Source organism: Bufo gargarizans, chromosome 8, assembly GCF_014858855.1.
Source record: "Bufo gargarizans isolate SCDJY-AF-19 chromosome 8, ASM1485885v1, whole genome shotgun sequence".
Classification (NCBI taxonomy): domain Eukaryota; kingdom Metazoa; phylum Chordata; class Amphibia; order Anura; family Bufonidae; genus Bufo; species Bufo gargarizans.
This window is the reverse complement of record NC_058087.1, coordinates 178,717,137-178,740,454: the sequence shown is the minus strand read 5'-3', so window position 1 is coordinate 178,740,454 and position 23,318 is coordinate 178,717,137. Positions and strand designations below refer to the sequence as shown.

General features: G+C 45.5%; 1 protein-coding gene across 2 annotated transcripts in view; it reads right to left on the bottom strand.

Moving 5' to 3' along the window:
• Positions 1 to 22,514, bottom strand: part of LOC122944933 (mucin-4-like) — a 39,835-nt gene extending 17,321 nt beyond the window's left edge. For both annotated transcript variants that reach the window (XR_006391072.1, XM_044303675.1), the window contains exons 1-4: positions 22,188 to 22,514; positions 2,937 to 6,437; positions 945 to 1,036; positions 790 to 848 (exon numbers count right to left, since the gene is read on the bottom strand). Coding sequence is in view for 1 of the 2 variants with exons in the window: in XM_044303675.1 (XP_044159610.1) it covers positions 790 to 848; positions 945 to 1,036; positions 2,937 to 6,437; positions 22,188 to 22,227 (3,692 nt within the window). In the remaining variant the exon portion in view is untranslated. The remainder of the gene's footprint in view (positions 1 to 789; positions 849 to 944; positions 1,037 to 2,936; positions 6,438 to 22,187) is intronic.
• Positions 22,515 to 23,318: the final 804 nt, after the last annotated feature.

Here is a 23,318-nt window from a genome sequence, read left to right as displayed (position 1 = left end):
CTGCTGTCTCCCTCACTAGTCTCAGTGTTAGAGATAGCAGCAGGGAGGGGGAGGAGATTGTACATGGCAGATCAGAGTGCAGTATAACATATAGCATCCTATCCTGTGATCACTTCTGTCCATGTAGCAAGATGTGCTTAGGGGTTATGGAGAACCTCCTTGCACTGAAATGTTGTGAGTGTGTGTAAGTCCTGTACTTGGCTGCTGAATCTGACATAGATTCGGCGCTGCTCCCTGTCTCTGCCGCCCCCCTCACTAGTCTCAGTGTTAGAGATAGCAGCAGGGAGGGGGACGGGGTTGTAAATGGCAGATCAGAGTGTGAAGAAGTGGAAAGCATCCAAGTTTTCAATGTGGGCTGCTCTCTCATGTAGATATGGCGGAAAGCACACGCAAGCTACTTTGCAGGTGAAGTGAGGAGAGATCACACAGGCTGTGTACAAGTGCACAAAAATGTAAAGTACCCATGGCAGACTCTGCAGGGGGGAGGAAGGGAGAATCACACACTCCTCAGTATCACTGACTGTCAGTACAAGGGAAAGAAGATCCCTCATGAGCCATAGAAGGAAAAATCAGAACAGAAATGAAGCTGTGCTGACACGAGAGCTAAGTGATGAAAGCAGAATCCTGGACACACAGATCCAGCATGAATTACTGACAGTCACATCCCATGGTGCTGTGTAATATTAGTGATGGATGCAGCCTATCCTAGACCAAGCTGTGCTCGTCATACTTTCAACAAAACATCCTATCCATCAAGGACCGTGTCCCAGCTGTAGTTGCGTCACTCACGTCACATTCAGAATCTCAATCTTGTCAAAGCCTGGGGTGGACTTGTAGGCAGCAGTCAACTGAAAGAAAATACGAAAGGAAAGCCAGGTCAGGACATGGTTTATAGGAGCAATCGGACTGTAAATCCAGTTCTTGTCCCATGCCGTGACACTGACCTCTTGTAGGAGAAGTGGTCTGCAGGAGTCCAGCTGCTCACACGCTGCGTGATGGGTCAGCCTCATTTTGTAAGTGACATTAATGGTTTGCACTGATGGAGGACAGGAGCAAAGATTATTCAATTTGGGAAGGATACACAGCAAAGAACAAAATATACTGAAATGAGCAACTTTTTTGTAATAAAAGAGGTGAGCAGCTTTCATTTGGACATCATTCTAGTCGTAGATTCTGGTAATCATTTTCATAGATACCTACATAGTAAAGGGTTAAAAAAAAAGCGAGACCTTTAAGTACAGCCCACTATGTCCACCCCCCCCCCCCCCCCTCCAATTAATTAAATAGGGGCAAACACAGTATCAGTGCTTTATACGATTGTAAAATAATACCTTCTTCTCTGGACTTTACTAATTGAGGCAGCAGACTGGCATTGAGCGCTATCATTTGGTGAATTATCAATGATTACACCTAAATCCTTGCCCACCCTTTGGTGGTGATCCGTTCCAAGACTGGCACCTAGATCAATGCCATGAATAAATTGTGGCAATTGCAAAGTCTCATGTCTCCTAATAAATTTGGTGCTGTCCTTAAGACAGAAAATGTGCAGCACTATATGGCTTTAATATTCATAAATAATCACAAATCTACCGTATTAATAAATATAAGGTTTAGGCCACATCCCTTCTGGTAAACCACTCCCAACTTTTCACCAGACGAGCTGCAAAAAATTATCCCACCTACAATTTTGATTTGTGTTTATACCAAAAAGTGGAGCAAATACTTACATTGATGCAGTCACCACTAGAGGGAGCTTAGGAGGTAGCTGCATACAGTTCTATGCAATGAGAGCCAGGCACCAGAACTATACACCTCTGCCCCTGGTGCAGTGGACGGAGCTGGTTTCTGCAGCACTGCTTGATGGACGACCCCTCATAGGATATCAAGAATCGGTATTCCATACATTTCATTTATTGTCATTTGAGTTGTAAATCCTGTTAATCTGTGGCTACTTTTTTCAGGGTCACCTGACGCTCAATCGGGACTCTTTTTGCTCATTATGATCTTAATATTGTATACTGGTCAAGATTTGACATACAGCATATTGTTTATCTAGATCAGGAACCGTTCTTTGTACATTTGTCTCACCCCCCACCTTGTCTCCTTAGATTCTCAATAAAAATACAAAATACAATAAAATGTATGCGTCGCCTACGATCAGCTCCCAATAGTAGTGACTGCGAGTAGCAGAAAATGGGCACCACAAGATTTTCACAAATCAATTTAAAGGAGGTAGTCCAGGAACTAAAAGTTATCCCCAATCGACTGGATAAGGAATGACTTACTGACCGGTGGGGCTATAACCACTGGGTGCAGTCCCATAGCGAATGAATGTAGCGGCAGGGCACACGCTCAACCTGCTACTCCATCAGGACAGGGTTACGGGGCCCCCATCTCGGTATCTGTGACCCAATGGTCGGACCCCCACCGATCAGACAGCGATCCCCATCCAGTAGATAGAAGAAAACATTTCTATGTACTGGAATACCCCTTTAAAGGTCAGTCTTACTACTGTTTGCCCCCTAATGGAAAGATTGATAATCCAGAACCTGTCAACGCCAGGTTAAAATTATTATATACAATGTAATATATAATTATTTTTAGTCATAACAACCTAGTTCCTTGGCCTCAAATGGGTTCTAGATTTCTGGTAAGACCTGCCTTGGGCCAAAATTGATATCTGTATTTTGCTTCATTATTTAGTAAGGCAGTTTTTAAAACCTTTGCTCTTTTCATACGACGGATATTCTAAACTTTAACATATTGGGAGAAAATCAACCTTGATATTTTTATGAGCGATTTTTCTTTTTCTGAAAAGGTCAATCAGCAAAGGCAGCTTCTCGAATACTCAAGGCAAAGGCAGAAGAAAACAACAGATAAAGTCTATCAAGATAAAGACATTATTCTCGTCTGGGCAGTTATAGTTCATGACTGACCTTTAAAGACTGGTTGCTGCTCGTCTACAATGAAGATCCGGTCTCTTCCAGGCTCCGCTGACATCACTTCACCAAGAGTCTGGGTGGAAAACATGTTGGATTGCGGTGATGTCATCAACTTCATCTCAGTTGAAGAACTTTTTGCTGTTGTAAGCCCACGGTCTCTTCCTGAAGTATGGCTTCTTGTGGGGTGAAATGTTGATACATTTGAAGGCAATGTTGATCCCGAGTCCCATCTACCATCTTTGTTTTGACGTCCACCAGTCAATGATGGGCTAGATGATACATCACGCCCAGGTTCTTCAGTGGTATGTGACGTACCATGGCCATAACTTACACTTGATACAGCCAGAACTGAAGTTAGGTCTTCTTTAGCTGTTTGTACATCAGACTTTGTGGTAGGAGTAAGCTCTGATCCAGCCCTAGTGGTGTGCTGTGGATAGGTCTGAGTTTCCACATCTGGTTGTGTTTGTGTTGACTGTAAGTGTCCTCTGTGAGTTGGCAATATGCCACCAAAGGGTGTAATTGGGTTTAGAGTAATCTTAGAAGTTGTTTCAGTTTGCTCAGTGAATTCTGTTTCATCCCTTCCATATCCTATTGTAGTGGTTTGGTTAAGTGGTTTAGTTTTTGGTGGGACTGAGTCTGTCTCATTCTTTACGAGAGTCCTGCTTGGAGTGGTAGACCATCTCCTAGGCTTACCAGTTAGCTCTGTGGTGCCCTTTGTGATATATGGTCTTTGTGTGGGTAGCTCTGTGTAGCTTTCTGTGGTCACTTCTTTGTGTAAAGGTGATGTTGAGCTGCTATGAGTTGTGTTTGGTTCAGTTTCTAATAGTGATACTGCATGAGTCCTTTCAAGCCAACTGGTTGTTGTCTTTGCGATTGACTCTTTTTGTGTTATTGAATACATTTGGCTGCTTTTGGTTTGTTCTATTTCAGTATTTGGTTCTGTCTGGCCTTTTGTTGTTGGTTCTTTCTCTGTCCAACTGAATGGTTGTGTGTTAGTAACATGGATGTTTGATTCTGATTTGCCCTTTGTGATTGGTTCCGTTTGAGAAGTTAATTGAGTCTTGTTTAAGACCGAATCTGTTTGTGTTAATAACTCTGTGTAGCCATGTGTTATTGGATCTGAGCTACTACCTGGAGGTGTTCTAGACTCACTGTACTGATTATTTTTGGATAGTCTTGTTTCGTTAAAGTTTTTCATAGTTACAAGGTCTTGTGGACTGTGTGTGGTCAACAGAGGTTCAGTCACTCCAAACAGATGAGAGTGAGTCTCTGTGATTGGACTCGAGTTAGGCAGTGGCTCAGTGGATGATCCTATTCTGACCCTTGTATACTGGTTCTCTGTGGTCAGATCTGGATCGATCCTTGTGGACTCATAAGGTGGACTATGTGTGGTCAGATCTGGCTGGCTCTGTGTAGGTTCCCCAGGTTGGGTCTCTTTAACTTTAAGCTGTGACTGTGTGGTTAGCTCAGTTAATATGGTTATTTTTTGGCTGCCATGTACCGTGGCCTCAGTAATTTTTTGCGTGGTCAACTGTGATGTTAGCTGTGATTGTGTTTGGGTGATAAGTTCCATCGGAAACTCTTCAGTTGTGTTATATGTGATTGATTCCGTTGGTAGATGTTTCTGTGTTACTGGTTTAATGGTCATGTTTAGGGATGGACTTAGTAGGCTGTCTTCTTCCAAACTGTTGAGCTTGTGTGGGCCTGTTTTATGCTTAGGTTGATGAAGTGTTGTGGACACCTGTTGGGCCTGCGTTGTTAATTGACTTACAGTAGTTAGGTTCTGTAAACTTTGGTTAGTCGAATTTGGTTCTAATGTTGTGAAAAGTGTCAGTGCACTTGGTGTAGATGTTTCCGGTTCGGAAATGTTCTTTATTAAGTAAGACGAGACACTTGCATCTGTATCAGATCCATTTTTGATGGTTGCCTGTCTTTCATGCAAGTCTGTCGTCTCTACATGGAGTGGGGATTGGCTTGGCAGATCTAAGGAGACTTGAGCAGAGCTTATCTGATGTTGCACCCAGTGCTCGTTATGCTCATGTGGATGAGTAAAGTTGTGTAGATGTCTATGATGGTGTTTATTAGTACCACCTGACCTTCCCGAGGATGTTATTGTATGTTCGGACACCGTGTTATCAGACTGTTTATGTTCACCCAAGAAGGGGTGTTTATGGTGTTTATGACTATGTGTCTGGTTGTGATGCATGTGTCTAACTGTTGTGAGTTCTGGCAGAGTCTGGTATTGCTGTTCCACAATGTTGTGTGGTTGTACTTCTGCCTGGGTTGTTGTCTGTAGAGTCTGGACCTGTGTACCTTCTCCCTCACCAGACTGAATATTTATAACACTTCGTGTATCTGAAGTTCTTTTGATGCTCCCACTGGTCACAGTCCCTATTTCAACAGGCTCAGTAGAACTGACTCTATTTGTTTTGTCTGGGTCTGTCCCATCTTGACCCAGTCCAAAAAGTTCTGTCGTGTCTCTTAAGTTTTGCTTTGTATGGTTATAGATCACATTCCTATCGGGTACCCTTACATTCACTTTTGAGTTCAACTTTTGCATTACTCCGGACTGGCTCGCTCCTAGCAAATTTATCCCCTTCAAAAGCCCAAGTGTCGATTGGTCGATTTGTGGTACCAAGGACATGACTTCTGCTCTCGGCACATGTTCTGATGTGTTCAGAGCGTTTAGTTCATATAACACAGTCTTTTTTCTATGTACAAAACTGGAATTTGGTAAAGTGTGAGTAATATGATTGATATTGTGTGTAACTGACCTGGGACTATCGTTTATTACAGTGCTGAGCAATACTGAGGTGGTGTTGACTTTATCTTTTAGTTGTTTGTTGAGCTGGGAACCCAATGGGAGTTGTTTCACTCCACTGGCTACTGGTGAGACGTCCTTCTGGTCAAGTTTTAAAGTGGTTCTCAGTGGTGTAACAGCTTGGTGGGTTTTGGCCAGCTCTGCTCCACCAGCGCTAGCATTTAAGTCATGGGAATGTCCTATACCTGGCCTGATGGTAACATTCTTGTGATGGCCATGTGGTGGGCTCTGATACCTGGCAGATGGGTTTCTCATTGTGGTCTTCATCATACTTTTGGGCTTGCTAGGAGGGGTTGGCACTTTCTTGATGATGGGTCTCTTTATATTCGACTCCCTCGGTGGATGGCTCTTGGCAGTAACAGGCATTTTGGTTGGATGCCAGTGAGTAATATTTTGTGTGGAGCTTATATCATGAGTGGAATTTTTATGTTTCAGGTGGGTGGTGTTGACTATTCCACCACCTTGTGCCGGTTGGGCTCCGTCAGTCATTATATTATCCACTGGGGGAGGATGGTGCATTTTGCCATTTTTGGCAGCTGTGTTTTTTTTGGTGGGTGCACGAGATCCTGATGGTTTTCGGAGAGAGGTCTGTGGAGTCACAGCCATGGTAAACTGAGACCCCAAAGTGGTTGTTGTGAAAGTTTCGACTTCATACGTATCATTGGCTAAAAGCTCTAGAAGGTACAAAAAGAAAGGAAGTCATTTAAAAGGAAGGGGGCAGCACATACCCATGAACATAATTTATATCCAAGACCACCACAAATAATTCCACTGCACTAAACTGGCATCGTTGTATACGGGGGACCCTCTGCTGTCGGTACTGGGGCTGCTATAACTGGGAGCACTCTGACTGCTGATCTTATACATGCGCCTGTTCTTTTTGCACTGTATAGCGCCATTATTCAATTGCACAGTATGTCAGCATTATGTATGCACACTGTATGGTGGCATTTATTACACTTTACTAATGAGAGCACATGCATCTACTAGTAAGGGCTCATGCACACGACCATATTTTCTTTCCATGTCCATTCCGTTTTTTTGTAGCCCATACGCGGAACCATTCACTTCAATGGGTCCGCAAAAATACGTAAATGACTCTGTGTGCATGCCGTTTCCGTATGTTCGCAAGTCCATTCTGCAAAAAAATATAACATGTCCTATTCTTATCTGTTTTGCAGACAAGGACAGGCATTGTTACAATGGATCCGCAAAAAAGCAGATGCAACATGGACGTCACGCGGATGTCATCCGTTTTTGTGGATCTGTGTTTTGCGGACCGCAAAATACATACACTCTTGTGTATGAGCCCTAAGTATGTGTGCCCTGCACATGCATAGCTATATCTCTGTCCTAGAACACGGTACTGGGCAAAAACATTAGGCACATAAGGAAACGATGACAACATGCAGTCATGTTTTTTCCCAATATTTGCTATACTCATCATTGTTTCAGAATATTTTTTTGCACCCCACCACCCCACATAGTTACTAATTATAAAAACAGTCTTTGGCTTTGTATTGCAGGGGCTGTGCAAGAGTCAAACAGCACAGGCATATTAACTTGCTTTCCAATTTTTTCCCACTCATTTTTCCATTTTGATAACCCAAGATGAGGTTCTGTCCAACCAGTTGTAAAATGTGGAAAGTTTACCAAAGATGTGCAAAAACTTGCGCAGAACACTGCTATTAAAGTACCCCTGTCACGAAGTGGAGTAAGGAAAGTCTAAAGAGCCCTATTTATCAAAACTAACAGCAAAACTGTCTCAGTTGCCCATAGCGACCAATCAGAGCTCAGCTTTTATTGTTTCAAAGTCCTTCGGGAAATTAAAGCTGAGCTCTGATTGGTTGCTATGGGCAACGAAGACAGTTTTGATAAATGAGACCCATTGGGGGAGATTTATCTACACTGGTGCAAAGGAAAACTGTCTTAGTTGCTCCAAGCAACCAATCAGATCCCACCTTTCATTTATCAGAGCTCCTTTGCAAAATGAAAGGTGGTATCTGATTGGTTGCTATGGGACAACTAAGCCAGTTTTCCTTTACTCCAGTTTTGATAAATCTCCCTCCATTTTGTGATGCTGAGGTCTGCTCTCTGTCATGGCCAGACCATGGTAAAGCTCTATGGCTGAAAACAATGACCTGACCTCCCCTCCCCCTTCATATCCTGCCCTATCTCATCCTCATGGAGCCCCTGCTGTCTCCTTTCCTCCCTCATGTATCCAGAGCTCCTGTTTCACCCCCCTATCTCCTGTTGCTGCCCTGCACAGACCTCCTGCCACTACTTGTTGTATGAATCCCCCTCAGAGCCCGTTCCACCTACTTGCTGTGTCCACCCCTCCTGCCCTGTCTCACTCCTCTGCCTCATTATCGTGGTGTCTGAACCGCATTTACCATAAGGACCTTCTAACGTCACAGGGTAATGTGACTGTGCCCCCCACCCCGTACTGTGCACCCCACCCCATACTGTGTCCCTCACCCCGTACTGTGCCCCCTTATACCGTACATTGTGCCCTTACCACACCCTGTACAGTGCCTCTAGTCATTCCATGTACTGTGCCCCCTTGTACCCTTTTTTCCGGTCACTGTACGGCGGTGTTATCCGGTCACTGTACAGAGGTGTTATCCGGTCACTGTATGGCGGTGTTATCCGGTCACTGTATGGCGGTGTTATCCGGTCACTGTACAGAGGTGTTATCGGGTCACTGTACAGAGGTGTTATCGGGTCACTGTACAGAGGTGTTATCGGGTCACTGTACGGCGGTGTTAGCTGGTCACTGTACAGAGGTGTTATCCGGTCACTGTATGGCGGTGTTATCCGGTCACTGTACAGAGGTGTTATCTAGTCACTGTATAGCGGTGTTATCCAGTGACTGTACAGAGGTGTTATCTAGTCACTGCATAGCGGTGTTATCCGGTCACTGTACAGAGGTGTTATCTAGTCACTGTATAGCGGTGTTATCCAGTGACTGTACAGAGGTGTTATCTAGTCACTGTATAGCGGTGTTATCCAGTGACTGTACAGAGGTGTTATCCGGTCACTGTATAGCGGTGTTATCCAGTGACTGTACAGAGATGTTATCCGGTCACTGTGGCGGTGGTATACAATAACTGTATGGCCCTAACTGTATCCACTTCCCTGCCCACGCCACCTTTTTTAGACCTGGCATGAGTGCGGAAAAGTTTCAGATTGCGGTGCTAGGGACCTTTGCACCACAATCTGTGTCAGAAATACGCCTAATATAGACGTATTTCTATTTAGTAAATTACCCTCTAATTGTATTATTATTCGGGGGTAGGGCTAAGATCTTTTTAGTATATAGATTCTAGTGTATTATACTGAGCCCTGTATTTCCCAATAGATAAATGATCCCTGGTAGACACAGTCCTCACCCCTGACCACCAGGACCAGGCAGCACTCTGTCAGTACATGGCGGCCTCCCCTCTCCGCCCCGCTGCTCCGCTGTGTACTGGTGCTTATTCTGACACTAAGGCTGGGTTCACATCACATTTTGCCATCCGTTTAATGTATACCAAAAATGTACAGGTGAAACTCGAAAAATTAGAATATTGTGCAAAGTTCATTTATTTCAGTAATGCAACTTAAAAGGTGAAACTAACACATGAGACTCATTACAGGCAAAGCGAGATATTTTAAGCCTTTATTTGTTATAATTTGGATGATTATGGTTTACAGCTTATGAAACCCCAAAGTCACAATTTTGAGGTCCCCTTTGCTCAGGGGGTATGGACTAATTAGCTGACTAGAGTGTGACACTTTGAGCCTAGAATATTGGAAGGGGGGCGTACTATAATTTGCTGTGGGGCCCAGTCAGTTCTAGCTACATTACTGCACAGCTCCTTCTCTCCTCCAGGCCCGGCCCAGCGGTGACGTCATGACTTGTGTCTCACTGATGCAGCGGGTCTGAGGAGAGAAGGAGCGCAGGGAGCTGCGGTTAGTGAATGACCAGACCGCCGGCTCCCCTGCGCTTCAGCAATGATAGGTATGTGAGGGGGCCACTGGGGGGTCATTACGCTGTGAGGGCCCCTTACACAGTATAATGGACCCCCAGTGCCCCCCATTTAGTATAATGATCCCCAATGACCCTCCATTCAGTATAATGACCCCTAGTGTCCCTCCATACAGTATGACCCCCAGTGTGGGAGCCACTGGGGGTCATTATTCTGAATGGGGGCGACTGGGGGTCATTATTTTGAATAGAGGGCCACGGTGGGGTCATTATACTGTGTATGGAGCCACTGGGGGTCACTATGCTGTGTGGGGGGGGGGGGCATGGGGGATCGTTATACTGTGTGAAGGGCCACTAGTGGTCATTATACTGTATTATAGGGGCCAGTAGGGGTCATTATACCGCGTGGGAGCCACAGGGGGACATATAAATGTAAAAAAATGCTTTAAGGGGGCCCACTGGGATTTATCGCCCAAGGGCCCACATGAACCTGGGCCTGTTCATAGCATATCAGCTTTTTAACAGAGGGGCACTGTTTGGCTATAAATTTTATGGCTCTACACCCCTGTAATCCAGACATAGTGGATGCACACTGTAATACATTTACAGCCCTGGGTATAAAGATATGATTAGACAGATCCCTGTACTGCTCACTGATATATTGTACATCGTGCTGAGATCTGACAATGTGCACTCGGCTAAATTGTGAACTATCATAGAAGTCAATGGAGGGAGCCAAGCATGCACATCCACCTCTCCATTCCTGGATAGGTCATCAATATGAAAAAACCCGGAGAAACTCTTGAAGCTACCCCCAATACTGTGCCTGTTGTGCTCCCTCCCCGTCCGCAAACACTATACTATACACCCAGACTGCCCTCATTAGTAATGGTGACCCCAATAGTGATAATACTCCCGAAGATAGCCCCTATTAGTAGCAATACCCTCCATATTGCGTCAAATAATAATAACGCCCCTACAGTACCCTAGTAGTAATAATATAACCATAATGCTCCCAGTGGCTCTAATGTCCCCCTGTAGTGCCCCCCACTAGTTCCAATATATAATGCTTCCCCCCATAGTGCCAAAATACATAATGTTTCACCGTAGTGCTAGTATGTATATAATGCTCCTCCATTCCTCCCCAGTAGTGCCAAGTATATATATTGATCTCCTTCCCCCCATCCCTGGTGCCCCCAGCAGTGTGGACATTTAGTATAATAAAAAAAAAAAAAAAAAAAAAAAAAAAAAAACAGCGATGCAGACCACAGTTTTATCTGTGGCTTGTGTTGCTGCGTCCTGATGCATGCGGTCCCAATGACATCACCACTCCTGCTCTGGGTCTCACGTGATGACGTCATCATGCGATACCCAGAGCAGGATGTTGCAGTGATGTCATTGCAGCTTCTTCTGAAGTTGGACGGCCATGAGAGCGCCCTCCTTTATGGGGTGAAGTGGCGCCCTAGGCGGATGACTACCCTTCCCTATCTATTGTCCCGGCCCTAATTCAGAGCACATTACTGCAGGAGGTATAACAGGAGAGGACTATAACTCCCAACATGTCTATTATTTAATATCAGAGCAGATTACAGCTCCCAGCATGTCCAAGCCGTTATTATGTAATATGAGAATACATTATAAGAGAAGGTATACAACTCCCAGCATATCCAGGGTGTTGTAATGTACCCGGATATTATATAATAATGGCCTGGACATGCTGGAGTTGTAGTCCTCTCCTCTTACAATGTGCCCTGATATTACATAACATGTAGTCCTCTCCTCAAAGCTCCTCTTTTAATGTACTCTGATATTACATAACATGAGGTATAAGAGGAGAGGACTACAACTCCCAGCATTTCTCTGGCACTTACATTGAATCCATACTTCTTCTTCATTACTTTACTGCACTGCTGAGCTCCGCCTCCTGTTCTAGTCACATGATGGTGAGGTCATCACAGGTCCTTCATCCCCTCTTCTCTGCTGAGCTCCGCCTCCTGCTTGTGACATTATGGCAGGTCCTGTCTGCACTAGGGTAATGATTTCTCTTATATGTGAGGGAGGAGACCGTACACTGCATTGTAAAGTGCAGCTGTTCACCTGTTTGCTTCCTCGGACGTTCAGCTGAACAGCAGCACTGAAGCAGGGGGCCCCTTAGACAATGGGGGCCCTGGGCAAAAGCCCAGTTTGCCCCCCCACCTAACGCCGGCCCCGAATATGTATAAATCATACTTATGGAGCCAGGAAAAATTGCAGTAATGAAGAAAAGCCATATAGTTGTTTGAGGGCCCCATGCACGCTCCCGCTGCCTGTGAAATACTACACAACCAGCTGTGGTTGTTACCAACCTAAAGAATGTGCTGCAAGGAGGGAAAGTTGTGTTGTGCGCCCTGCGGGGAGCAGACAGGAAGGCAGACGTGATATCCATGGCTGCGCCTTATAGGACACAGGGGGACGCAGTAATTGGCCTGGCCATTTTTCATTTTAAGTTTTCCTTTAACAACCTTTTAGGAGATACCTCTAAGAAACGGCAGACCTCTTGACGGTGCGAACATCTAGCGACCTTTCTAGAGGGAACCTTAACAATTTGGCAACCAGAGAACGTGCGGCCGGCACTATGATGACGGATTATTCACAGAGACGTGTTTTTGAATTGAGGCCATTGTAAGTGAAAGTTTGATGACTTCTCAAGCTGATGTGGATGCGGGGCCGAGCTGGCCAGCGAAAGGCTGGAGCATCCTGTCCTTCTGTTTCCTGAGGCCGGATAGGATTCCTGTTGTCTGTTTCCGCTGATGCCCCAGGACGCAGGACGGTGACCTTATCTGCCGGAAAACCTGTCCGATAATGTGGTGAGGCCGAGGGAGGGGGGTGTCGGAGGCACAGATTACCTAGGGGACAGCAATTCACTCTATAGGAACCACTTGGCGATCGTGAGTTGGTGATTTGCAGATAAAGCGGTAAACGTTTTCCCTGATCGCCGAAGTAATTCACACCCTCAAATGTCGGACTGGAAATCTTCACCTTCTACGGTGGTTTGGATTTCTTCCTTTTTGCACATTTCAATATTCTGTAAACCGTCTGGGAATGAGTTCAGCAACTTTCTCTGCAGGGAGCCATGTACGTTGCTTTAATGAGGTCAATCATGTTGCATAGAGTCCTGTAAGCCCTAAGAACTGGTACTGGGGTGCCGGAGCTGTTTTGTAGGGTCACTTGCTTGTCACCTTTATAGCACCGGTCCATTATCACCAAGTCTACATGTTTTATAGCTCTGATACCCAAAACCAGCAGTAGATGGTGAAAACCATAGGTGAACTCTCCTTAAAACCCAAAAAGGTTGTCTAGCTTTTGTTTTGGAAAAAAATTTCACCCCACCCTTCAGTACCTGTGGTTCCAGCTCCCTTAAAGGGGTATTCCGGTAGTTACAAGCTATCCCCTATCCATAGATTGATGGGGGTCCTACCGCTGAGACCCCCACTGATCACGAGAACAGGGACCCCATACCCCCCCCTGCAGGCCCCTTGCTGCTTCCCTAAAATGACCGGAACGGCCGCTCCACTCATTTCTATGGGAACTCCGGAGATATTGAAGGGTTGTACTTGGCTATATCCAGAACTTCCATAGAAATGAATGGAGCAGCAGCTCACATGTGTGACTGGCCACTACAGTCATTTTAGAGGAGCAGTAATGCCCTCTAGAGGGTATTGGGCCCCTGTTGTCATGATCGGTGGGGGTCGCAGAAGTAGGACCCCAACCGATCTGATAGTTTTCCCCTATGCTGTAGATAGGGGATAACTTTTACCTACCGGAATATCTCTTTAACTAGTCTTCTGGTCTCCAACTTCTTGATTGCATCAACGGTGATGTGTCCCCAAAAGGCATGAGACCCAGCAGTGACGTGCTACTTGGAGACACGTCACCACTAAAACTACAACGGCCAAGTGACTGTGTCCACCCAGAAGTTTACAGACCAGAAGATCAGTAAAGACAGCCAGGGAACCGAAAAGGAGCAGCAGGGAACTGGTGAGTATGAGTTTTTCCACAAGTACCACAGGCTGGGGGGGGGATGGAAAACCCCTTTAAAATCAAGGAGTAAGTGCAATTCAACCCCACATCCTGCTTTTCCCATTATACGTCTGTAAAGATGAGTTGTTTCACAAAGAACTGCGAATGGATGGATGAAACTGCTCTACAGCTCCCATATCTCAGCTCCCTGGACCTCCATGTTCCTCATGCCACTATAGGGTCTAGAGGCCCCCATACACAGTAGCAGTGTGTTGTCAGCCGAACCCGCCGAAAATGGCAGGTTCAGCCGAAAGTCTAATGTGTATGGGGAGCCTCCGACATCATCTGTGAAGGATTAGGCAAAGTGAATATTTATGCTCGATCCCTTTGTTCTCCCGGGATACAAGCCCCCTCTGGAAGGGTCTGGCAGCAGCTTTCTCCTTTGTGTATGGGGGGGGGGGGGGGTCGGGAGAGATAGCTGCCGTCCGAACATTCGTTCTGCCAAAAGCTATTGGAAGTATATGGTCACCTTAAGGACTGCCAGTGATGTGATGAATGACAGTATTTTAGCAGCCTAAAGCCACCACTAGGGGGAGCTTATGGTGTAATTATTCAACAGGGCTAAATTTCGAATCAAATTGAGCCGGAATTCTGGCGCACAGGCCGTGCACCACATTTACGGAGTGTTTTAGACTCTTTCTGTGCAAGGGGTGTGGCTTGGTTGAAAATGGGTTGAGTTTCACTGGAAAGGGGCATGGCTTAAGATGAAGTAACGTGCACCAAACTGGTATCATTTTCTATTTTAAACTAGGGCGACTGATCAGTTTTTAAAAAAAAAAAAATATTTAGAAAACCACAGAATTATAACAGTACATAATTAAACAATGACATCCTCCATTGTCATCTCTATTTCTTATTCCTCCCCAACCCATCCAGACCAACCCTACCCTCCCTCCCTAGCGATGCGTCTCTATAATAAGAATAATAAGAATAACATTTAATGTTGCGAGAAAGCCGCAGCCACTCAGGCACTTATCCTATGCTGGCTGCTTATAATAAGGATTGTGGTGAGCGGCTGCGCTGGACACGTGTTTGGGTGTTTATGCCACGTGTTATGTGTCAAGCTTGTCTTAGGACGTTCTTGTTATTGTCCATGGGGAATCACACAACAATGCTGGAATTTACACATCTGCTGTATCTTGGCTGACAGGATGAGTACAGAGCTGAAAGGCCAAAGATACAGCCCAGCGCAAGGGAGAGCCTTATTAATTATCCATGACCACAAATGGGAGAACTTCTAGACCCGGACATCTGGTGTAAGGTCAGTCCAAGCCTTTGCTTTCCGAGGAGTAGACTCAGATGGCGTGCCAGCCTCATTGCAATTCCCATAGTACCTGCCTCATAGCAGTCCCCACTGTGCCAGGCTCATGGAGGGCATATCTGCTACATTGCTGCCCAGGGTGCCAATCCTATAGTCAGAGTGCCAATCCTATTGTAATCCCATGTTTCAGACTCATAGTAATGGCCATCATGCTAAACTTATCCATAGAAATTTCCATAATGCCAACCTCATGGTTTTCCCCAGCCCGCCAGCTACTTAGTCATCCCAGACATAAATCCTTATAATAATGACCCTAACCAGAAGCCTCATATGCCAATCATGGCAATATCATAGTAGTATCTCTAGTACTGGCCACACAGAATCCCCACCCCATCTCAACCTCATGGCAGTCCCCAGACTGCAATCCTTATAGTAATGCCCATAATGTCAGCCTCATAGTTCCCATAGTACCTACCTCACAGTGCCAGTCTCATGGAAGGTTGGCATATCTACCAAAATGCAGTCCAACAGTATAGTGGTCATCATGCCAATATTATGGTAGTCTCCATAATTCCAACCTCATAGTAACTCCCATTAAACCAAGCTTATGGTAGTCCCTATATTGCCAGCCTGATAGTACTTTCTGAAAGGCAGCCTCATAGTAGTCCTCACAGCCTCTAGGACAGTAAGGCTACATGCACGCGATCGTTCCGTTCATAGCTGTCCGCAAACCGCGGATCCGCATAACATGGATGGCGTCCGTGTGTGTTCCGCAGTTTGCGGAACGGCACGGACAGCCTTCAATATAACTGCCTATTCTTGTCCGCAACGCGCGGACAATAGGACATATATTTTTTTTGCAGGGCCACGGAACAGAGCAACGGATGCGGACAGTACACGGAGTGCCGTCTGCATCTTTTGCGGCCCCATTGAAGTGAATGGGTCCGCATCCGAGCCGCCAAAACTGCGGCTCGGATGTGGACCAAAACAACGGCCGTGTGCATGAGGCCTAAGTCTGCCAAAATGCTGCTTGCTTGCAGTCAGGGGAGGGGTGCAACCAGAAGTGAACCAACCTGCCTCATGGCTAGTGCATCCATGCCTGAGTTCATCACATTCTAGGAAATAGTCGGTTGCTGAATTCTTCTGCAAGGAAAAAATTGGTTCCGAATTCCTGTACCATCACCCAAGACCTAGCCCTATGGATGGATTATCAGATAATCACTATATCTGAGGGGTGCCGGTATAATTTTGTAGGGTCTATAGGTCAGCAGTATTTGCAATCCTTTTTTATTACCAGGCTTCCTCCCCAATGTAATCAGTGGCAGCTTGTGTTCAATTTCCCTGCAGTGCCCCCACAGGATAGATTTAGAATTACATGGTGCATGGACTTTTGGGCTCTTTTTTTGTCAGAGTTGCTTATTTTGCCCAGAGATTAAGGATATTTCAGGCGTCGGGGTCACTTTAAGACATTGACAGCGCTAACAGTCAGTAGATGATGGAGTCTGAAAATTAGATGGAGTCAGCTGAAACCCTAATCCTATTTCAACCGTAACACTTAATTACCGGCAGATCTGTGCAGCCATCATCGCTAAGTAAGCCATTTTGAGTTGATCCAGTTAAATGGCTACACAAGCGGGATATGAGAGCGCGGCAGAGCTGGAATGAAACTGATAGGGACAGAAGGATCTAATATGGCGACACCGTGAAATATGAGGAGGCGGATATCCTTAAAGGAGTGGAAACCGTCTTGTAAGGATACAGTTATAAATCTAGCTGCTTATAACATTCACACATACACTACACAGTCTAGTCAAAAGTATGTGCACCCCTTTTTGATTAGTGGGCTGTGACGACTTCAGGTGCAACTATTCCTAAGAGGTGCATCCAATGAAGTATGCGGCTATGCAACCTCCATGAAGGACAATGGGGGACACTTACATGAGGGTCTGAGCAGCCATTTCCACAGTCTCAGGAGTATGTTCGAAGAACCTTTTCCCTCAAAAACCAAAATAAAGGAAAAGCCTAGAAGTCCCCATGACAACCAATCAGATTCCAGCTCTCATTTTACAAAGGCCCCTTAGAAAATGAAAGCAGCAATCTCATTGGTTGCCGTGGGTAACTACTCTATTATTCCTGCGCCTTCATCTCCCCAGTAGGTTTATGAACTGCGCCATTACCATCTGTCAGTGACATTTCTAAGTTATGTCAACCACACAAAATGCAAGGATGAGGCTCAGAGTAAATATCAAAAGGCCTGGCACAACACTCATCACACGTGCCAAGTGTGACAGACGGCGCCACAGGAGTGCAAAGATCGGTCACTAACTAACTAGGTTTACTGGCATGGAAGAGGGCACTGTAAGGGCACCAGGCCTCAAAAGGGCAGTTTTTCATGACAGACTCCAATTACTGTCCATGTCTGAGAAATATTTTTGTTGCCCCCTTTCCGTATACTGTACAGGGTAAAAAAGGAGGCTCCCGGACAGAAAACGGCAACTCCACCATTAAGTTCAATATATCCATTATTCATCCGCAGGAATCTACCGTATCCCAACATAAACCAGTATACCAGTTCGTTTCTACACACTAATTCATTGCCGTACACTGGTTTATTGCTGTATACCAGTTATTTTGTATACACCAGTTCATTGCCATATACTACTTCATTTCCATATACCAGTTCATTTATATATACCACTCCATTAGCATATACCAGTTCATTGCCATATACCAGTCCACTGCCATTTACCAGTTCATTGCTATATACCAGTCCATTGCCATATACTACTACATTTCCATAAACCAGTTCATTTCTATATACCAGTCTATTAGCATATACCAGTTCATTGCCATTTACCAGTTCATTGTCATACATCAGTTCACTGTCATATACCAAATCACTGCTATACACCAGTCCATTGCCATATACTACTTAATTTCTATACACCAGTTTATTTCTATATACCAGTCCATTGCCATTTACCAGTTTGTGTGTCATAGGTTACTGACATGCCACCATTCAATGTTATATACCAGTTCAATGACCCCTTCGAACAATCGCTAACTGACTACTAACTACAACCACCATTATCCACAGCCAATCACTGCTCACCTGTCTTTATTGATAGTACTCTCTCCAGGCACAGGCAGAACGATGACACATCCAGTACAATTAGACAGTCTAGCTACAACAACTCCCCCTCAGCTGGCTCCAGTACTGAGAGCGGAGCCTGGAAATCCACACTGGGGCACATCCAGCAGAACGCAGCCGTGGACGGTGTGAGCAAGCGAATACATATATGTGACCTGAAACACTGCGCCGGAACCCGTGGAAAGGGATAAGGGGAGCTTAGTGAAATTTATATATGCATGTGATGTGTACATATATATTGGTGGGGATGGGGGGCTTGTATACTAGGTAGATGTTAGTAGTAGAGGGGCTGTGGCCACTGCGCCACCAGTGAGAATTACCCTCAATTCAAATATAGACTGCGGGTGCCGGCCATATCACATACCCAGCACCCGGTCTCAATGACAGGAAGGGGCGATCCCGCGAACCAAAGCAATTCACCCCTCAAATGCAGCACCTGAGGGGCTAATTGGCACGGTTCGGAGGGATCCCTGTCATTGAGGCCTAGTGCCAGCTGTGTGATATGGCTGGCACCCGCAGTCTATATTTGTATTATGAGGTTAATTACATTCATTGGTGGCGCAGTGCGCCATCCACCCCATACCCCAGTTTTATCAAGTATAATCATTGGTGGCGCAGTGCACCCAAACCCGTCAGTATTATAATCATTGGTGGCAGTGGCCACAAGGTCCCCTCCCCTCTTCATTGGTGGTGCAGTGGTAGCTTCTGATTGGAGCCCCAGCAGTGAAATCTCAGGGCTCCGATCGGTTACCATGGCAGCCAGGACGCTACTGAAGCCATGGTAATCTCCCTGCTGCCATGCGCACAAAGCACAGGGCAGCAGGGACAGTGTGAGATCCTATGCACCCTAATAGATCTCTATTAGGGTGCATAGGACAAGGGATGAAAAGATCCTAGGTTCTAGCCCCATAAGGGGGCTAATAGTTATAAAATAAAAAAGTAAAAAAATAACTAAAAATTTAAATCACCCCCTACATAAAAAAATATATAAACAATAAAAAAACAAAAAAAAACAAATTAGGTATCGCCACGTCCGAAAAAGTCCAAACTATTAAAGTATTGAAAAATATCTCCTATGTGGTGAATGCCGTAACAGAAAAGAAATGTAAAAAACACAAGATTCCGCTTTTTTTTTGCCTTCTTCTCCCCTAAAAAATAGGATAAATTGCGGAATGCACACTTTTTTTGGCAGTTTATTTTTCTTTTGCGTGGTATCAAGTATTGCATTACTTTTTTATGGGACCGAAATTGAATCAAAATGTTGGTATTGTGACAACCCTAGTCACGGGGCATAAGTCCTTTAGGTCACAAAGAAATGGCATCTAGTGGCTGTAAACCCCCAGAGCCGGGAGACCAGCTGGATAACAGTCGCTGCGCTCTGGGGATTGCTGCACAGACAGGCCGGGGCTGAGAACAGTCGCTGCACTCTGGGGGCTGCTGCACAGACAGGCCGGGGCTGAGAACAGTCGCTGCACTCTGGGGGCTGCTGCACAGACAGGCCGGGGCTGAGAACAGTCGCTGCACTCTGGGGGCTGCTGCACAGACAGGCCGGGGCTGAGAACAGTCGCTGCACTCTGGGGCTGCTGCACAGAGAGACCGGTGCTGGATAACAGTCGCTGCACTCTGGGGGCAGCGACCGGTGCTGAAAAACAGTCACTGCGCTCTGGGGGCTGCTGCACAGAGAGACCGGCGCTGGATAACAGTCACTGCGCTCTGGGGGCTGCTGCACAGAGAGACCGGCGCTGGATAACAGTCGCTGTACTCTGGGGGCTGCTGCACAGACAGGCCGGGGCTGAGAACAGTCGCTGCACTCTGGGGGCTGCTGCACAGACAGGCCGGAGCTGAAAAACAGTCACTGCGCTCTGGGGGCTGCTGCACAGAGAGACCGGTGCTGAAAAACAGTCACTGCGCTCTGGGGGCTGCTGCACAGAGAGACCGGTGCTGAAAAACAGTCACTGCGCTCTGGGGGCTGCTGCACAGAGAGACCGGTGCTGAAAACCAGTCACTGCGCTCTGGGGGCTGCTGCACAGGGAGATTGGCGCTGGATAACAGTCGCTGCGCTCTGGGGGCTGCGGTAATATCGCTGTAGTGTGTAGGGACTAAAACCCATAGGGGAAAGTAGTAAATGACCCCCAATGTTTTATTTAACTGAAAGGCATCTTTATGATGCCAAGGTGCCCTTCCTGACAATGTGCACCTATAATGGGCACACTCTGAAGAACCCACTTATCAGGGTTTTCCGCTAGGATGTCCCATTTTCTATCGGAGCGGTGAAGATGGCTGATCGCTGCTATCTCCAGCACTCCCATAGAGAATGAACGGAGCAGCAGGGGGCACGGCCGCTCCATCAGATTTGGGGGGAGCGGTGACCCCGTTCTCGGTGGGCAACTAAGAGATATTACTGCATGGGGCATCAAGGAAACACGAGTACATTTTTTGAGTGTTTTATTTTTTTTCTAAATGGGCATTTATCATGATATATATTGTTATCGCGAATATTTTTGATATCGCCCAACCCTACCCGGCCCCATAGAAGTGAATGGGGCTTCAGTGAAAAACACATTGCATCTGGAAGCAAGTGCGGAGGCGATGCGTTTTTCATGTTGTTGTTTGTAAATCTTCCGTTTTTTATCACGCGGGTGAAAAACTCATCAAAACGCATTGCACCCGCGCTAAAAAAAATGAACAACTGAACACAATTGCAGACAAAACTGACTGAACTTGCTTGCAAAATGGTACGAGTTTCACTGAACGCATCCTGAACGCATCCGGACCTAATCCGTCACACTCGTGTGAAAGAGGCCTTAATGTGGGGGGGGGCAGAATTATCCAGAAACCAACAGAACAAAAATAATCAATTAATATTCGTATTCGTATCCATGTGATATGGTGCTGTATGGAAGCACAATATGGCACACATTTGGAGTAGACACTCACGCATAGCTTACACTATATCTATATACATAGAAACATATGCACAGTATACACATATGTAAAATATAGATATATATATATACAAATATATACATACTACACACACACATATATATAATATAAAGACACATGCATAGTATACACACAAATAGATGTATAAATATACACCTATCTATACAGAGATACAAATGCATAGTACACACACATAGCATACTCATAAACATATATACATACATAATATACACACAGGTATATAAAATAAATTCATATCTATATACATAGACACATATATACATACGGTAACTATAGTATATACACATATACACACACAGATAATACATATACACATATCTATAGTATATACACACAGATAATACATATACACATATCTATAGTATATAGACACAGATAATACATATACACATATCTATAGTATATAGACACACAGATAATACATATACACATATCTATAGTATATACACACAGATAATACATATACACATATCTATAGTATATACACACAGATAATACATATACACATATCTATAGTATATAGACACACAGATAATACATATACACATATCTATAGTATATACACATAGACACACATATACATATCTATAGACTATATACATAGATGATACATATACACATATCTATAGTATATAGACACACAGATAATACATATACACATATCTATAGTATATACACATAGACACACATATACATATCTATAGAATATATACATAGATAATACATATACAAATATCTATGCATCTAGACAAACCGCCAAACAGTATACAGAAAATCAATATATCTGCAGGAAGTCCAGCAGACATCAGTGATGACCTGTTACATGCTTTGCCCATGTGTGCCAGGCATGATCCCTGTGGGCACCGTGCACCCTGCAGTACACACAGTATGTACGATGTGTATGCTCCATCTTCATGGGGTGGGGGCTGTGCACAGCTCGTATCCCCATGCATATACAGTCTGCCTGCCTATGACCTTGCCCACCCCCCGGATTTTCTCCATTAATCGGTACTCACCGGCCCCGGGAAGCAGCAAAAGCAGCAGAAAGCGGATCATCCTGGGGCCATGGAGCTCAGATGCAGGGTGATGCCAAGCTGGGGTCTGCCTTCAGTGCCAGACGTGGAGGTGGAGGGTACAAGGATGCTGCTCAGTGTCAGAACCCCCAGTGCACTGCCCCCCTGCACCCCACGACTACTGCTGCTGCCGCCGCCAGAGCCCCACTCTGCTCCCCCAGTGCGCTGTGGGGGGCACGGCCGCCAGGGGGCGATGCAGAGCAGCAGCACATGTTCAGGTCACCCTGCTGCTCCACTGCTCTGCTCCCTCACTGCCATCCGCTGGATGTGTGTGTGCTCACTGCTGCTGTCACTTGTAGCTCTCCTCCTCCTCCTCCTGCATAGCAGTGTCACCACCCCCAGCTGTTACACACACTCTCTGCATTTAATAGGAACCTTATGTATTATCATCAGCAACATCCTCTCAGCCTGCACGGTTCTAATGTAGTCATTTAAGGAGCGCAAACTCCTCCAGGTCTATGCAATGTATTTATTTTATTTTTTTATGGTAAAACACTGCAAAATCTACTGATGTGCAACAAATGGCAGTGAAGGGGTTAACCTTCCCATCAGTCCTAGGCATTGCTTATCACGAGCTGATCACATTCGCCCCTTGTTTCTTCAAAGATGTGAAAATGGCCGTGTTCACATTTGTGTTGTTCTTTATAGGAGCAGACCAGTGACAGTGATGGCAGCACCAGATCCGTCACACGAACAGCACCCATAGGACCCTGATGACCCTAATGCACTTTGCCGATCCGTCACACGACATACCAACGGCACCCATAGGACCCTGATTACCATAATGCCCGATAGGGATCCATCACACAAGATACTGACGGCACCAATAGGACCAGTGTCGGACAGGGGTGCCTATGGCCCCACCAGTAAAATTCATTCTGGGGGCCCGCTATACAGATACATTAAAATATTACCCGTTCATACAGAAGCAGACAGCAGCAAGACGTTACTAGGTGATAAATTATAAGGGGCCCCTAGAAACTGAGGATACTGGCTGGCTTGCCTAGTTGTCTAGAAGTCATCTCAGCCACCAAATGCATCTATAGTAAGGAGCTGTTATATCCACCCAGTTTT